Here is a 19367-nt window from a genome sequence, read left to right as displayed (position 1 = left end):
ACACTTCAAACACTTTCAGATCAAAGCTTGATATATCCCCAAGTTTTTTACTATAGTACATAAGTAGTGGCATATAAAACAATTATTACTACATGCTAAAACAGATTTCCACAGTCTTTTAATTCAGCACAATATATATAATATATATATGCATATACTGTATATAGATTTGTTCAAATTAATAAATGGACTGAGCACATACACCCAGCATAACACACTCTAGTAAAAGCCTAACAACTGCAGATTTACTGACATTAATTTTTTTTTAATCTGACAAAGCTGCAGAAAAGAATGTTTTAACTGCTCCTAATAAACATAAGCAAGTAGGAAAACTTTTTTTTTCAGAGGTAGAGGTTTTATTGCGTAAAACACTGGGTAAAACTGTACTGCTTCAAAGACATTTTTATTCTAACAGCAGAAACAAAACAATCAGTGCTGAAAAAACAACTTTTAATTCTTCTATACCAGAATAAAGTTCTGTCAACTGACGTATCATAATAATAAATAATGACCAAGAATAAACTTTAAATACAAAGTTTTCTAATTGTTACAAGCATAGCAACAAAATCCTCTACTCTATTTATCTCCAATTTTCTCCAAGATAGAAATTTTTCTTTGTGTAGGAATGTAGACAGTATTATGACCAGTATCACAGACTACAGAAGTTACAGAGAAAAAACTTGACATGTTTAGATATGAGAAGCATGATGATATTCAGGAACTGACAATGCATCACTGCTGCTGTCACTTGTTTGTATTACAAGTTACAAATGTTCTGGAGAAAAGGGCTATGTCAGAGGGGAGGATAGGGACAGTAGCACCTGACCAAATGGAATCAACACGCACATCACAAGGAGCGAGAGATGTTTCCAGTGTCACAAACAGAATTATTGCCTGTCGTATTTGAAAATGCTCAGAAGACACAAAAGAATACTGAAAAAAGCTCAAAAAGTGCAAGAAATGGAATGTGGTGGGCAGTTTAAGCTTTTTTTTTTCTTTTTTCTTTTTTATTTTGCTAAGATACTGAAGGCGGCGCAAACACACAAAAGCAAGCGACTGACACAGTCACCAAACACAGTAGTGCAGTTAAAATCCTAAAGCTTACTACAGTCAGAAAGTTCCAATAACATTTCAATCCTTTATCTAGGATCATAGAAACAGTTGCATTAAGTTTATCAGCTCGATTTAAGTAAGGCAGTGAGAACTATACTAGAAAAACAAGAAAAGCAGCTTGCTCTGTGCCAGATGGGTCCAAGTTACACAGTGACCTCATTTAAACTGAAACTTCAGTTGGATGACATCCTTTCCGACAGCATATGCAAACCGTATTCCTTATTAGCCTGAGATTCCTTTTTTCTAGTCTCAGGGTAGCGCTAAGGATTTTATTTACATTGATTGCAGTTTAGTATTTTTTGTAAACTGCTTTCGGCAGAGCTGAAGTTTTAAGGCCCTGGGGTTTTACTCTGTGCTCCCAGCCTGCAAAGAAATATTGACTTTTTTTTTTTTTTATTCCCCTTTATTTTTTTTAAAGCCTGGATAACTTTGTTTTAGAAGAAGTTAATACTTCTCTACCATCACAATAAACAGCACCAATTTTGCTTCTGTCAAAGGAAGTACACTAGAAGGCTAACATTTCAGGCCAGTCAGAGAACTTCAGAATAAATCTTTAGTTATTATTCTTACTTTTTTAATTATTATTATTTTTTAAGTATGTGATTCATTATAGTCTCTCAAAAGCTTTCTATGTGGCAAAGACCTTCCTAAATTTGGAGCATCCAATCAGTAAAAAAGCTAAAATCTGCAAAAATAGAGAACACATTTGTTTTACAAAACCAAAGAAATATTGGCTAAAACACTTTCCTTCATTAGAGACAAAGAGCAGGAAGTTTGGATTCATATTTTAGGTGAAGCTGCTTTATAAGAGCATGCTCCAGAAGAAACTTCTGCACTATGTCTGTAACACTTACAAAAACTAACACATGAAAATTAACCATGACGGGGGAATCCTTCATTCAAGTGTAAAAAAAAAACAAAAGTAAATTTAGGAGAAGTTTGAAATTAACCAACAAGAAAAGAAGAAGAAAAAAATTTACCAGCCTTCTATGAAATAAAATTCTGTTTCTCACCAGTTTCTTCTACAGATAAGGGTGACTAGTTTCACTAAACAATATTTCTATATACTGTACTTCTACTTGTATAGTAACTTACTTCTTCACCAACATGGAAAAAAAACAAACAAAAGAATAAAAGCATTTCCCTCAATACTGCAAGATGATTACAGAAGATGGAATTACACTTCAACTCTGCAGTGACACACCAGGCTGCAGATTTTTTATTTTCTAACCATTGATTCATTTGGCTGTATATTAAAAAACAAACAAACAAAAAAAAAAACACAAAAGAAAATGAAATATCACAATACTTTTAAATATAGGTCAGAACTGACCCTAGTTTATGGGCCGTCTAAGGTTTCTCCTACACTGCAGTTGCAACACCGCTTGAATTGATTTTCTCTGCAATGACAGCTCCAGTCAGACTGGCACCATGGCAGTCTACCAAGACATCTCATTACTATGCTAGGCAAATGACAGCAGCTGGTGTCATATTATAAAGGTGTTTTCAACAATGAAAACACAGCCCCTCAATCTTCAAGGCAACACTAAATTGTTGAGACAGCATTGTTTTTCTGTTAAGAGCATTATTTTTGGTCAAAGACCTCTTTAAAGTCTGAAATTGCCCTGCTTTTTAAATAACTAACGACCTCCTAACATTTTAAAATCACTTTATTATCCCACCTATATTGTTTGGAAGTACTTGTTGCCAGGTAACTGTTTAGCAGCCATTTTCAAGGGCTGGAAATTTATTTTGCGTGTGTAATATATATATTCAAACATACACATATGAATATATGTATTTTGTGTGTGTGTGTATGTAGACATATTCAAAGAGTGTATGACTGAATATCTGCATGTGTAAATATACATATATGCACCCACATGTGTGTGTACATGTATATATATTTGACTGTTTTCAGGCTCCTGTACACTTCTGGGAATTTGCACGCTGCTCATTTGCATGGAAGGCAGTTAGCCAACCCTCACCCAAATGCAGACCTAAACTCAGTATAAAAGGTTACTGCAGTGTGGAGACGGACCCACCGAGCTGCATCACTCCTGGGCCTTGCTGCCCTCCTCCTTTAGCTCTGCTGAGCTCCCCGGCTTGACAGCTGCAAGTTCCTCCAAATTCCCAGAAGCTTCGGAGTCAATTCTGGAGCGCTTGAACCTGCGGTCAGGATACTGGCTGTTGTCAAAAGGCATGCGATGGACACAGAGAACATGGGTCTTCAGATTTCCCTTCTGAGAGGCACTGTATGGGCAGTATCTGCACTGGAAAGGCCTGTGACCTGCGTGACAGATGAGAGTTGGGTTAGGTTTTTATTATATGTATGCAACAGCCTGACAAAACCAAACAAGCCAGAGCTTCCTGAGCAGAAATCCCTTCTGCTGGGTGGGGGACATGGCCACATGTCTTCAGCAAGGGTAAGAAATCTGTGCTATTCACATGATGCCTAAAGAAACTGCATTTAAAAAACTCTGCATCAGATTTTCCAGAGAAGTGCAGCTATTTCACCTCCCTCCTCTGAATCAGCTGTAAATCCGTCAGCCTGTGATCCAAAACGAAACTCTGGTAAATACAGGGCAACTGCATACGAGTCTGCCTTCTTTTACATTTGTTAATTATCTTTTTTATTGAAGTGCAATTTGAGAATGACAGTGTGCAGACCCATAGTCTGATAAACACACTTTGTCTTTGGGTGGGTTTCAGAGTAAAGAATTGTATGTTTTATTTTAATCACAAATTACTTTTTAATGGAAAGAAATAATGGATTGAGATAACAGAGGTCTCAAACCTGCAAACATTTACTCCAGTGAGATTACTCCTGTGAGTAAAGATACAAAAGCACATAAGTGTTTGCTGGACAGGGGCCCAAGGTTATCACCAGCTTTAAAATAAAATGTCCAAGCTAGATTAGAGAAGGAGTGTTAATGCACAAAATCTGATAGATGCACTTGTAGGTGAAACAGCAACCAATTGCAAAAGGAAGTCATGAATGAAAGATATCACTCCCCAGTAAGGCTATCAGTATACTCTCACGTATTTTTCAGATTATTGTGACTTTGAATCTCCATGCTGTATCTGGTTTTGGAGGTTATATTTCAGCAATCACATTTCAACCTATGCTGGGAAGTTGTTGATGTGTTTTACTGGAACTTTATGAGCTTTGTCTCTCAAATTAACTTAAACCAGTACCATCTGAGGTCAAATGCGCTTAGCTTGCTTTAATTTGCTCAAATAAATGAATAAATAAATGTGCCAGACCATCTACATAAAGCCAGGATAAGTGAAAAACAATACCCTATCTCCACATTTGAAGAGCACATTTTCCTTTGCTGTTGTGGTACTACCTAGCCGGCATGAACTAGACACTGGAGTAGCTGGGGGGGAGGACAATGCTTTCCACTATGTGGAAAGGGTCTGGGACCATCTCACCCCAAATTCAGGTGGGAATTTAACAGATAAGTAAATAGATGCTTGTTGTGCACTGGTCTGATGTTACCTGGACTGGGAGAGCAGAGATGGGAGCCTGGGTAACTCCTGGGTTTAACCTTGCGCTGTTGCTGACACACCAGTATGAGCATCTCTAGCAGAGTAAATTCACCTGAGCCAACATTAGTGCTCTGTGTGGCAAAGATAATTTGCAATTTTTACTGTAACATCAAAACTAACACTTGAAGGCTGAGTCCCCCAAAACGTACTGCTTGCTACACGGGGGAAAGAAGCATTAAGTCCAGTCCACAGTTACTTAAGCCCCATGCCACAGGACTGCAGGCATGTTTCCTTTCTCAAGGATGCAAAGCTCCCCTCCACCCTTTGCTTTTACAAGTTGGAGACTGCCAGAAGTGTGACCGCCCCCTCAAGGCCCCTAACCCATAAATCTTGGGATGGAATGTGAGCTGATCTTCTAGTTCTCTCCTGGGATAAAGGAAGACATTTTCCTCAACAACTTCATAAGGAAAAAGAAATTACATCCGTAAGCTGCTAATCATTACAAAGTCAAATTTCAGTAGAAAATTCCATAGCAATAGCAATGGGAGAAACCTATATAGATAATGTTACAGAAATCTGATTGGTCTTTTATTAAAAAAATCAGCTGGAAGAATATGTGGAAACAGTCAACAAAGAGATTGAAGATGTCCCTAGTGGCTCTTAGATTCAGTCCTAAAATAAATCCAGGAGCGCAAATATGCTTGAAATATTTTGAATATAATAGCTTTGAAAACTGGAAGCAGTCTCAAAACTGTGTGGGTATGAAAAAAGTCCAGAGAAAGACTGGTTTTCATTGTTTCGGAAAATCTAGGGTTATTTGAGAAACTCAGGGAAAAAAAAAATCTAAGAAAACTGTTACATCTTCCCCGTTGTTTGTCAGAGATGGATAAACTCACCAGAATTTACAGCTGAGTTCTGGACTCTTTCTTTCCTTCTCCTTTTCCTCCCTCCTGCATAATGCCTCTGACGGGCATTCCCCGGGGCTCTGTTGCATATTCTGCTTGGGGACGTGCCAAAATGCCTTGGCCAAAGTGGGAGAAATGTTGGGTAAAGGGGAAGGAGACCTGCTCCATGAAGAATTGAAGTGATTTCCTCTTTCTTCAAAGGACAGAGGCCTGCAACTCACATGTAGTGAAATAGGAGACTACAACAGCAGCAGCAGCTCCCTTTCAGTATTCCCAGTGTTCCATTTGACCATCTGACAACTGATTCCCTTGCTAACTTCCCTGCTAAGTTGTGACAAATGGTACAACTTATCCACCAGCCTTATTTACTCTGGTTTTATTGATGCTGTGGAAGAAGCAAAAAGATATCCTGTTTATTTAGTCCTGTGTGCTGCAATAGCCAGAGACTGGTGATATAATAATGCCACTGGTAACTGCATGCAGAGCAACGTACAGGGAGCACAGACAGAGCAGTGGGACTCTGGGAGTGAGCACGCACAACATCCTGTGAGCCATCCTCTGAAGCCCTCAAGCATCACCTAGCATGGAAATACGCTGAAAAGTTTTAGGTAGAATTGGTACCACTAGCCAACAATGTGAAATCTCACCAAGCAGCTCTGCTTTGCCCACGTGTAGCTATCGTCAAATGGCCATCCTAATTCTTTCCATCTAAGAACAAATTCTAAATGAGGAATCCACAAAGCATGGATGGAGCTTACCACCTCACACACACCAGACTAAAAGCAAACTCTTCCTCCCCATCACTGAAGCAAGGTCAGACCCATGCAATTCCATATAGAGAATGTCATTTATTAAATCAATGCAGTTTAATAAATCAGACAATATAAAGTGCACCTACAAGGATTCAGTTCTGCGTTGCCTCCCCCACAACTTACTTTTCAGGCCATCAAAATTTCACATCACTGCCTTGTGAAAAGTAAGTACACAATAAGTTAATTTGTATTGTCACTGTGCAGTACAACTGTGGTAAAGAGCACATTCATTTTTAATCTGGTATGAATAATATATAAATATGTATACAGAGTGAGGGTCATAGGAAAGCAAGTGGTACATTGTTTACAGCAGAAGTAGTACAAAAACTAGAGATTATTCTCACTTGCAAAGATAACAATATCTGCAATTTGCTTGTAACTAAGGGGTGAAGGAAAATGCCTATTTCTCTTAGGTATCCCACCCGTTAATTTTAGCTCAAAAACTTCTTGTGGGCACTAGCCTCTTAAAATAAGCCTTCCCAGATAAGTTGGCAATAAATTCATAATGTTTTATCTAGCAGTGGTTGGAAGGTTCTCTCTTAGCCAGCTATACTTCATATATATTTTACCCACTCTATATCTTCCAATAAAATTATATGAAAGCCCTTCAGAAAAAAAAAAAAAAGAAGAAGAAATTTTCCTGATAGTTCAGGAGATCATGTGTAATGCATTGCATTTGTAGTAAGGAGAATTAGAGTGAAGGTGGGCCAGCGAGCGGGGACAAACTATGGTGCACAGACTATGGAGGACAATGTATTGTTTGCAGCTGAAATAATCCTGCTCTGGAGTAATGTTCTATGAAGCCTGTGACTGAGCGTGTGCTCTGGGTGGAAGCTGACAGCCTAACGAAATAGAACAGCAGAAAATAGTAATTAAAAAAATAGCTAAAATGATAAAGGTCACTGTATTCAAAGAATGTTTTTAGAAGGTGCTGATTTCCCTGGGAAAGGTGATAACCTCCAGCACCTGCGGAAACCACTCCTCTGAACATGATCTAAACCTTCTAGGATCAGACCCACCATGGCAGCAGTGCTGAGATGACCTATGCTCATCATCTTCTCTAGCTTTGACTGTACCTTGGAGAGAGCAAGGAGTGTGGATGGGAGGCATTTTCTGGTTAGGATGGGGAAATTTTGTGTGGGAAAAATCTCTTAAGGTTTGAAACTAGTCCACCTTTTAAAAAATATATGCTGCTTCATTAATTTAGGCTTTGATAAGAAAAAAAAAAAGTTTGTTTTCTTTTCTTTCAAGTTTGCGATCTGATATGTTGCTTTGTGACACATCATGTCAGCCTGCATCAGTCACATCTCGTTAGGTTTCATAACGTGGCATGACTGATGCAGCCCAACATGGTGCATTAGCTGAACAGAGTCAGAAAATGCAAATTCTGAGAAAGACACAGATCTCAAAGTCTGGGGCTTAGGACCATGTAAAGGGAAGTGTATTTAAAGCAGGGTCCTTGGACTGAAACAAAGCCATTGCCCATGAGTTGTGAAGGATTCAAATACTTGCCAAAACTATTTTGCTTTGTCTTATCTTTAAAACTCAAAATGTATTATTGGAACACATAAAAAGTCAATGTCAACAAGGTGTCATTTGGTTACTTACTGTTATCCAAACACCATTAACAGTTACTAATTTATTAAGTTTGATGTAGATCCATTATTTAAGATTAGCACAAAGCAATACACAGATCAGGAAGAGAGAAAGAATGATGAATACTAAAATCTTTTTCATTAAAAATAATCATTTACATGGTCAAGCCACATTAATTCTCCACTTCTAAAAATATTTGATCAGTATCCAAATTCTATAAAAATTTCCACAAAGAAACATCTTATTTTTGTGGTATTACAGGCACATATGTAGGGGTTTGCACTAAAACGTAAAAATGGGCATTGAACTAGTCACATGAATAAGATCAGGAATCTATTCCAGATTGTTAAAAGTGTACTAATCACAGCAAAATCATGGCTTTCTCCCAAAGCAGCAAGAAAATGGTAATTTGAAAGAAAAATGCCAATAATACATCACACACAAGCCGTCTGTTGTCCCCACTACACCACTTTTTATTATATTGCATATGTGTGCATATATACACACAGATACATGCATACAGACACACAGACACACAATTTAATGCATAAATTTAGGGAAAAGGCAGAAGAGCAATAAAATGATGAACAGAAAACAAATGCTGTGCAATGTACTATAAATTATAATTAAGTCCTGAATAAAATGTGTTTCTTAGATATGACATTTTTTCCCCTAAAATGCAAAAATGGCCATGATTATCTGACAGAATGTTTTCCCTTAAATGGCCAATGGCTATAGCACTTACTGCAATGCAACTTACGGCAAACTGATTTCAGATTTCTTTGCCTGGTTTAAGAATATTCTTCCAGTGAAAATCAAAAATAACAGCAATTACCTCTTTAAAACAAATAAATTACTCCCTCACTAAGAAATATTTGAAAAGCCTCAAAGATCTGAATTTCTTGGAGGCAAATCTCTTTAGCTGAGATGTTGGACATTGAAGATCTGGACTTGACCTCCTGGGCTGCTGTAGCAATCCCAAATGGCCAGGATCACCTGTGGCCACGACCAGGCACTCTTGGAGGACCAGCTGTAGTGGCTTAGGATGGATGGCCACTGCCTCCTGCACCATAATGCTCAGTCCCACAAGGTTGCTGGTGGAACGGTCCTTATAATCACACATCTGCTGCAGTGCAAAGTCAGCAAGCTGTATTCAAACCTCCAGTGAGCCTGGACCTCCCCAGGAAGAGCTGCTTTGTATCTTTTTTCCTCCACAAGCTTGCATTTGAGGTAAAATCATCTTTAAACAGATGAAGTGTGTATTGCCTCAGCAGTAACAGCAGGCAGTGCAGGAAGAAAGACTTTTTGATCATCTCCAGTTCTCTGACAGTGACCACTGGGCTGAACTTAAAGCTTTCTCAGGCCAGGTCCCAGGAATCTTGGTGAACACTGCCATTTTAAAGTAACACTATTACAGCATAATAATAAATATTTGCAAAGGGAGAACTATTTTCATTCAAATCTCAGCTAGTGTGATTTCCTTCTTTTAACGTATAAATTTTCATAAATACATTTACTATCCACTGCAAACATCCCCGGTACCCAAGAGAGCAGAATGGCTCTAAAGCAGTGTCGTGGTTTAAGCCCAGTCTGCAACTCAGCCACACAGCCCTTGCTCACTTCCCCCCCTTCCTTCCCCCGCTCCCGGAGAGATGGGTAGGAGAATCGAAAGAATGTAACTCCCAAGGGCTGAGATAAGAGCAGTCCAGTAACGAAGGTATAACACAAATCACTACTGCTACCACCAGTGATAACAATGATAAGGGAAATAACTAGGGAAGAGAATACAACCAATCACCACCTGTCAACCGATACCCAGCCCAACCCCAGCAGTGATCTAGCCCTTCCAGGTAACTGCCCCCAGTTTATATACTGGGCATGACGTGCTGTGGTATGGAATACCTCTTTGGTCAGTTTGAGTCAGGTGTCCTGTCTCTGCTTCCTCCCAGCTTCCCCTCCTCCCTGGCAGAGCATGAGACTCAGAAAGTCCTTGGTCAGACTAAACATTACTTAGCAACAACTAAAAACATCAGTGTTATCAGTGTTGTTCCCAGGCCAAAAGTCAAAACCACAGCACTGCATCAGCTGCTAAGAAGGAAAAAAATAACTGCTACTGCTGAACCCAGGACAAGCAGCCATTCTGATCTGCATCACAACAATATGGAGGGGAAAATACTGAATAAATATATTTGTCCAATAGATAATAATGGCTCTGATTGAGCCATTCCACATTGTTGGTCTCAAAATACGCATTTTATAAAATCCCCCAAATAGAAGACAGATTAAAGTACATCCAATCACATTCATATATGTAATAAAAGTTTTTATAAAACAATTGAAAAGTATATGTTTATTTATACACAGGTCCAGGACCAACCAAGAACCAGACCAGCTACTGAAATCCCCCCTCACTAATACAGAGCAGACAATTCTAGGGGCAGCTTAGGTCTGAACATATGAACTGCCATCTGGAAAAGCCTTTTTCTTACTGTGGGTTACAGGAAAGATCTTAATTAGGGGAAGATAAGCTTGGGGTGAAGACCCATCTTATGGGAAAACACAGCCACTAGCTTGATAATAAATAAACACATTATGGGCAGTTGAAAAACTTGCTCTAAAACTAATAGGACTTATGCACCTGTGAAGTCTACTGTGGCAGGTTCGCTACCCAGAAGGAATCCCCCATAAGGATTAACATGGTGCAAGGCATGGTCCCAAGGCCAGCATCCACCCCAAAGCCATTGTGTGGCACCGTGGCCCTGCTGCTTTGCCAAGATGAACATTCAGTCAACAAGCACCTGTAATAGCAGGGAGGCAAATTATTGAACCATCACTGGCTGCAGAAGAGCTGGAGAATGAAAAGGCCTAATCCCTAACTAATTTGTTTAAGGATTTTTACTTAGGAAAAAAAAAAAAAATTCATTCATCAGATCAAATTAAACCCTCAGGTACCTACATGGCATTTCTGAAATGTAATCAAAGGTGGAGTCTGCTCTTGATTTAGTATATTATACAGTGTTTGGTGTTTCTGAATAGGTATTTTAACTTGCTGATGAGTATACTAAAGGGCTTAATGATGACAGGCAAAAGCAAAAGTTGGTGCTATACTTTGTCTTTAACACATATTATTAAAATATTAAGTTAATTTCACACATTCCCCCTAAACTAAAAGCTGTACTTTAAGCAGCAGTTCAATTCCTGTCTCAAAAAGTTACTAATTAACACACACTACATTTTATTTTAAAAGCAAAAGAAGACAAAAAATCCACCAGCAAACCAGGCCTGCTCTGTGAAACAGTCAAAGGTAGATCAGTGTGACACAAAGGCTGACAGCCACCTGGACAAGCATGACATAAAGAAGCAAGGAAAAAATTCTGCCACTGTCCTTCATACATAAGCTTTTAACTCACTAAACAAAGCAGTCACAAAATTATGGAAAACATCACTAATTTAACACTTGTTACCTTTGTTATATAGGGCATGGAAATTATAATTATTTGGAAGTAGATGGAGGAACTCTCTAGCCCTCAGCATCACACCAGGTACAAGCAAATTACAAAATGGTCAGTGAAGCCGCTCACAGTATAACAGGGACTTGCAATTCTGAGAAAATAAACATTTCCCATTACTTGCAGAGCTGATAAAGTAACAGGATTACTCAACTCCAGACACTTAGCAAAGAATTTTTTTCTTTTACAGAAGAGTAAGCTTTTCACACAGGGCCTTTTGATTTCAACAGGAAATAGATCTTTCCTTTGAGAAAAGGAAAAGCATCAGCAGAATAGCTGAAAAGGTTCTCCTAAACAAATCTTAAACATTACATGAAACTCGTGGGACAAAAATGTTGAAAAACAGCTGAAAGCTTTGCTTTCTAAGGACCAGTCTATTCCAGCCCACTGTACAGGGTGCATCTGCCCTTCACAGCAGAGACCCTCTGCACAATAGCATACCAGTTGGGTTTTGACATGAAAACATGGGTTATGATCTCAGCGTCTCAGAGGGCTCCAAATGAGGTTAGTGGGAATGCTGTCATTGATTGAGCTTGAAATGCCAGTCTATCACTGTCCCATGCTTTGGGAAATTTAATTACATTAAATTTTTCATATTTATTTACTTTGGTTTATACACATAAGTAGAAGACAGTTCTTATCAAGGGCACTAGGTACCTGTTGTAAAAAGCAAGCCACCTCCCACTAAATTTATCATTTAGAAATCAATTTAGAAATTCCTCATTCATAATCCCCTTTGTAATCCTAAGCTCACAACAGTTTGTCCAAAAAATGCCAGCATCCATCTGCAGCCATGCTCCCCATGCTGGTACCAGTTCTTGTTCTCCCAAATCCAGTGCTTCCCTTCATATCTGCAGCCTTACATGAGAAGAGGGAGGCACCTGAGCCCAGGGCATACAGGGGTTACAGCCACTCTTTCTCTTTTCAACAACCTTTTCTTTCTCCCCTGCTTTGGGCATCCAAATAGACTGCAGCTAATGGAATGTATTTCAAAGGTAAGTGGCAGGCTTTTCTTTAATATTAACTAACCCTGAGTTCTTCTGATTATCAAAATTACATGTTCAGAGTCCCACCTTTGCCTTTACTTACATATTTCAATTAATTGTGATGTCTATTCACTCCTTCAGTTATTTTAATCACATCAATAACATTCCCATTCTAACCCCCTTGAGCAAAATATCTCAGTTTTCCTACTAGGTCATTCACAAGTTTTCTGTCTAATGTTCTGTCATATTTTTTAATTGTCTCAGTAAATATTTATTATTTCAGGGAGCATTTAGGACTCCTGGAATGAAGCTCTATTTGAATTTAATGTACCTATAATTTCCCAGAATAAATGCTATACTGGTAGCCCTGGGATTTTAGTAAAGACATCATGCAATTCAGGGGTGCCAATAGGAAAGGTCTTGTCGGTGATGATATTTCGCTTCCAGATGTCCTTTATTCTAGTGATTTATAAATACAATAGCATTTTCTCTTTCACTCTGGGCAACTATCTTGAGCTTATTTATTTTATTTGGTGGAATAGAATTTAAAAAAATGCCATATTCAGCTTTCTAAATTTCTCCTGCCCACATTTCAACGTGTCACATCCTCATTTGGAGCTGCACAGGACAGCCACACACTGACTGCCCCTCTAAGCACAGCCAGGTAAAGACCAGAAGCCTCTTCATCAGCTCCATGGCCCACAGATCACCTGAATGGGAAGGGATGGAATTATCATGCGTTGTAATACTTCCTGAAGTGAGGGCCCAAAATAAAATCATTATTTTCTGTGTGCATGATGTCACTCAGGCTAAGCATTTTCTCCTGTAATTGTAGGTGTTGCTTTGTTACATAACTGGGGTAATTTAGATGCTGTTTTGTCACATTACAAATCGTCATGTGCCTCATGATTCCTCATCTACAGCAACATGTTAATAAAGAGCCTGAGGAAAACCAAAACACTTTAAGTAAATAAATATCCAGGCTAGTTAATATTTCTAATTATCAAGTAGCACACAACTTCACTAATTATTCCACTAAAACGTTACTATTATCTGTTTATGGGATTTTGTGAGCCTAGTTCACAGCACAACTCATTACAGGCAATGCTGCAGCAGTATGTGCCATTGCTGCACTGAATTACCAGAGTGCAGCCTGTGTGGGAACTCCCAGCAGCCCACCTCTCACCAGGCATTTCCTCCATAGGAGTACCTACAGCTAATGTCTCTGTGGAAAAAAAAAATACATGATATTTTTATCATGTCCCATCCAACAGCTCAGGAGCTCAAACAGTAAAAATTAAAATGCTGCAAAGAATAAATTGAGCATTAACTTTGCAGGACCTCTCCTCCTGGAAAGTGTGGTTGACGCTGTTGCAGAAAAAGTGTCTTTTTTATTAAGTCACAAAGGAAATGCTTTCTCCCCTTCTCTTTTCTATAAAAGGCTCTCTAAAATGAAAGGTGTCAGACTTTGCTTTTTCTTCTTGGCATGATCCAGAATGTATGGCTGAGGAATGACAGATGTCTGCAACCAGCTGCAATGAAGCATGCTAAAGTTTCAGTCTAATCCACTTATTTCACTGCAGTCACGTAAACCAAAACAAATGGGCAGTGCCTTACATTATAAAAACACAGCAGCATTACTTTGTTGCATAATGTAGCTGATACGCCATCTTTTTATCATTTTTTCTACTGCAGAAAGAATTCACCTTTTTATTAAAAATAGCCCCTGAAAGTTCTCCTTTCTGCTCACCTCGATTTTTTTCTTTTAGTGTCACAGCAGTCTTGCTATGCCCCATGCATTACTCAATATGCTGCTATTATAAAAACACTGGAATATTTTTCCAGGGAAGACTGCTTTTGTTTTTAAAGGCATGATCTGATTCAAAAGCCACCGGGCCTGATTCTGTTCTTGTATCCTTGTTCCCAGCCCATGGTTTGAACAGCTCTGAGAGCAGGCAGGATTGGAGCCACCATTACACCAGTATGTGTTTTGGTTGTTTAACAAGTGCACCAAGCACCTACCCTTACTGGGCAACAATCCCCACGTTTCTGCTTTTTGCTGATCAAACTGGAAATGCCAGCAGAGACACAACTAATAGCCTTAAATCTACTTGACTCGCCTCATTCAAAAAAAAAACCCTCTTTAATGAGGAGCAAAAGCCTTTGCCAATGTGTACTGAAGCTCCTGAAAGACCCCCTGTTTTGTTATGCCAGAGGGAGGATAACCTAAGTGAACATGGCATTGCTTCCTGGGAAGGGAGACCCTGCTTCACTCCAGCATGTAGTGCAGCAACCTTTTGAACCCTCTCTCCTTTAATCCTTGTAAGGAAAGGGAAAGGATGAGGAGTGCTGAGGCTCCCTCCGTGCCAGCAGTTCCAACAGCTGGGAAGCACTCACTCTTTCAGCGCAATTCATAAAAAAAGATGTGTTGGATTTCGCCTATGGCAGAATGGTGTACGATTTCTGGCCCTTCAGGCTAAAACAATAAATGCAAAGAGGAAAATTTGAGATTTCCCCCCTTAAACTTCCCACAACAACCTCAGCAAAACCACATGACTTGTCTTGTACAATCTCCCTGGTGTTTTCAGTGCTACTTTGGCAGGAAATCAGAATTACTGTTATATAAATTCCATCTGATGCCAGAGCTACCATCTGTGAGTAAAACTGCTTCACCTACGTCTGCCGGCAAAGCCACTCTCCCAGAGACAAGGGAGAAGGGGAAAAAAAATTTGATTAATTTGCAGAATGCTTGTGATTTGCTCATATATTATTATAACTGCTCATCAGCACATGACAAATTCCCAGCACTCCGCACAGGAACCCGTACAGTTTCAGCAGTTTTTTGCGTCGGCACCTGACAGACTGCAAAGCCACTAATGACTTTCAGATGCTTACAAACAGTAATTCTATCTTCAGAATAAAAAGAAAAATCCGTAGGAAGAAAAGAGTAGAGTTAGTCTATTCCATTTCCTTCCTGTATATCAACATGATTTAACATTTCAGGGCAGCAGTGGTTCCAGGATCACAACACGGCTGCTCCTTGCCTGTAAAAGACAAAGACTGCCAATCTCAGGGGGAAAGGTGGAAGCAAAAGCCGGTCTCCGAAGGCTTTTGCTAAACCAGCTCCATGGAGAGCCAGATACAAAGCAGGTAGGCTAGGAAAAGGCACACCTACCCTGCAGTACTGACATAAAACACTGGCTCTCCCCAGCACTCCTGAATTCCGTATCTATTTTCCAATTTTAATACTTCTGATAACCTTGTGCATTTTCAGGGAACACATCTGCTTCCTAACTGCAGCCGAAATGTTTTTTTCCCCCTTTAAAACTATGATTATGCTTTCTGAAGCACTGTCTGTGTGCTTGATTGCCTGTTTTAGATTAGAGATTTTAGCAAAGAAACAAAGACTTCAGAGTGCACATCAGTCCTGCATATGAGAAACCACAGAAGGAATAAGCAATAAAATGTGATGCACCATCTGTCCACAAACAATAACCTGGATGTTCTGAAGGCTTACAAATTATTTAGCACACAACCTCACCGAATTATAGGACCCTTAAATAGAGCAATAGACTGGGAATGAGAACCTCTTTGATGTCCTTTTGTATTTTTTTTTCCCCCCAACTCAGCCCTCGATTGATTGCTAAAAGTGGAGGTATTTCTCAATGACTGTTGGAGCAAGTTGATTTTTATTAAGTAGCTCTCCATAGAATATTTTGCCACAGATCTGAACAGTGGGTATACGCTGCCTCTCTGGCCCTAGCCTGCTGCAAACAGATTGTTAATCAAAAGACAGTCTAAAAGAATAGTCAGTTGGGAAATTCAGTCCTAAGGGCAAAATGCTGCCCTCGGTACTCATGCGCAACTCTCACTGGCTGCCACAGGAGCTCACAGGAATGCTCAGTGAGGAATTTGACTTTATTAAGTACTAGAAGGTTTCTGACTGGACTCTTGTGGAACAAATCTCTAACAAAGAATCAGATTTTCCCCTTTTCTCTCTCCCCCCCCCCCCCCAGTTGTATCCTGCTCCAATTAAAAATAAAATGACATTTTTCTTAGCTGTCATGCTGAAGCACAGTGATCTTGCATGCAAAATACATTAGCAACTGAGCACACTCCAGGTACTGTAAACTGGAGTATGTCAAAGCTACTGGATCCCTAGACAAACCTGGCAGCCCTCAGCAATCTGCACGTATACCAAAATCAAGACACTCAGAGATTAGCGTTTGGGCTAGAGGATTTTGGTTCACCACATTTAACTGCAATATCATGTAAAAAAACAACCAAATTAATATAAAAATTACTTTTTTTTTTTTTTTAATACGCAGTGGATTGCAAGATTTCTAAATCTACAGTTTCATTCAACCTTATCTCTACATTATAAATTCCTCAGCTTTTAGTGAACACTAGCATTTTTTTTTCCTATTGAAGCACACCTCTACACACATGCTCCAAAATAAATTAGCATCCCTAAAAGCCACACACTTAATTTTTAAAAGGAAGAGCTTTATTACCATTTATTAACAACCTGCCCCAAATATTTCTTTTTCTTTGGTTTCCATAGATTTTTTTTTCTGCAGCTTTTCTTAACACAACATTTCCCAAGCCAGCTCTCAGCTAACAAACATCCAGACCAACCTACCTAAGGTCTTCATAGTATGCCCTTTACTCTTTGGTCTAGATGACAGCTTAAAATTAGAATTAAAAAATAGATATTTGAAGATAGAATTTTATTTTTTTATATCATATTCTGTTTGACGAACAGGGGCCAAGAGGGAGGTAACTCTATAATTAACTTTAGATATGCCTAATGTAACTCCATTATCATTGATGAGTTTTATGGAGAGACACTGAGAAGGAAATGTGCCTTCTAGAGTTTCATTATGGTGCCAGCACTATCAAAGAATATTTCAGTACTTAAGCCCTGATTCAGCACACTGCGGAAGGTTAGGCACGCTGTAAAGCCTGTAAACCATTCCATGGACCTATGTAGAAAGGTGTATGTGTTTATGCAATGCACAAGTGTAAGTTGTCTCTAAGCTGGGGCCTTGTAGCCTAACCCTTACTTCCAAATATTCAAAAAAGTGACATGGAAATGTGCCTGGGGCTAGAAGCTGGCACATCACATTGTTTCTTTGAGAATCCACATTTCTTTTGTATCTATTTTTGCATTTATTTTTATGTGCTATCTGCTCCTGGTGTGAAAGGGGCAGAGGGCCTCGAGGATGCCATGTGCATGAGGGGCCACCAGCCCATCATATTATGGACGCATCCACATCATTGTTCTGGCCACCACCTACCTGTGGCCTGGAGCCCCCCTGGCCAATGAGAGACCACCAGCTGCTGAGTGGGAGGTTGGTAATTTTATTGTCACTACAGGTCACCAGGATCTTGCTGGTTGCTGTACATGTTGCACACAGACCAATAATCAACACCCAGAGATGAGGGGTGGCTTTAGCTCTTGTCCATGTCCCTAAACATGAGGGTTGCCACAAGGAAGTGCACATGATGAAGGGCCTGTTAGATAAAGGGCCAGGTGGGATGGGGCTTTGAGCAACTTGGTTTAATGGAAGGTGTCCCTGCCAGTGGCAGGGGGTTGAAAGTAGATGATTTTTAAGGTCCTTTCCAAGCCAGACCATTCTAGGATTATATGATATGCAAAAAATCCATTAGATGTTAAACACCAAAATCCTTTTCCAATAACTTCTGTGGTAGTCAGTACACAGAGGACCAGACACTACTGAGGATTTTATTTTGAATAAAATTGTAGAAGTCCAAGATACAGAAGTTTCCATGGGAGTGGGACTCAAAGTGCCCATTTAGAGTATTTGGGTATTTTTTTTTATGATTTAAAGTGATCCATACCTATCTCTGAAGAACTTAAGCCAAACACAGCATGTCAGGTAGCAAAGAGGCAAATGTTCCTTGCATCAGTACCTGGCACACCGACACCTTGCTCCGAGCCATGCTGCCTATGGGAGAGCTGCTTAGTCTTGCATAAGCATCACTGACTTCCATCATCTTCCAGAGAGAAGGTTTACTTATATGAAATCAATGGCAGGCTCCAGGCTTTCAAGCAAACTGATACTCACTGGGGTGTCTCTGTGTATAAACCAATCACTTTGCAACAAACCTAATGTATACAGTGGTTAGAGGAGGCCAAAATATTTGCCTTCTGGAGAGGCCATGCAATTCCTCTGATTTCAACAAATAATCTGACCTGTGTAACTTTTCTCTATCTACTGTTATGCTAATCAGAATGGAGAGGTCTATAAAGGTACTTAAAGAGACAACTAAAAAAATTAATCTGTGGTTTAACTTAAAGGTCAACTCAATACATATTGAGAAGTCAACTGAAATGCTGCCATTAAGTATAATCACTCCTTCTAGGGTGGTAAATACTGCATGGAAATACCCATCAGGAGCCAAACTCTGATCTCAGACGAATGCAGGACTGGATCTGCACACGGATGGAGGAGAGCTGGGATGGTGTTGCGCACAGAGGCCTGCCAGTCTGAACATTTGGGTATCAAGACCCAGGCCACTGGAAAAGCTCTTTAAACTCCATGGGATGGGATTAATACAATGAGATATTTAAAAAATAATAATCTGGGTTTCTTTTTGGACTTTCCAGCTTTCTGGATTCCTGCTTTCAAACATTTTTCATAACTGTAAAGTCTAAGTAATTACTTTCTCATAAAAAGAAAGGAAAAAGGTTTTTCTGTAATCACATGGCTCTCACATGGTGAGAGCCCTTTGGAAACAGGAAGCTGCCCTAGCCATCCTAGTAAAATTGGACAAGCTGTGGGACCCTCGGCCCTCATTCCTGCTTCTGGGCTCTCTGACAGGTGTGCATTCAAACCTGTTACTCTGTGCATGATCCTCCACATCCCAAACTAGTAATCCTGCTCCTTAATAGAAAGAAGCAAATTGAATACAGCTTAACTAGCA

General features: G+C 39.5%; 1 protein-coding gene across 3 annotated transcripts in view; it reads right to left on the bottom strand.

Annotated features, from left to right (window-relative positions):
* Positions 1–2384: 2384 nt before the first annotated feature.
* ZNF536 (zinc finger protein 536) overlaps positions 2385–19367 on the bottom strand; it is a 348533-nt gene continuing 331550 nt past the window's right edge. For all 3 annotated transcript variants that reach the window (XM_061469112.1, XM_061469110.1, XM_061469113.1), the window contains one exon: positions 2385–3403. In XM_061469112.1, coding sequence (XP_061325096.1) covers positions 3168–3403 — 236 coding nt within the window. In that variant the 3' untranslated portion in view covers positions 2385–3167. The remainder of the gene's footprint in view (positions 3404–19367) is intronic.

This window comes from Pezoporus flaviventris, unplaced genomic scaffold (genome assembly GCF_033815535.1).
Source record: "Pezoporus flaviventris isolate CSIRO_AGI_PZ_B2104156 unplaced genomic scaffold, CSIRO_AGI_Pfla_v1 ptg000054l, whole genome shotgun sequence".
NCBI classification, from domain to species: domain Eukaryota; kingdom Metazoa; phylum Chordata; class Aves; order Psittaciformes; family Psittacidae; genus Pezoporus; species Pezoporus flaviventris.
The sequence above is the reverse complement of the archived record's forward strand: the minus strand, read 5'-3'. Positions and strand labels throughout refer to the sequence as shown.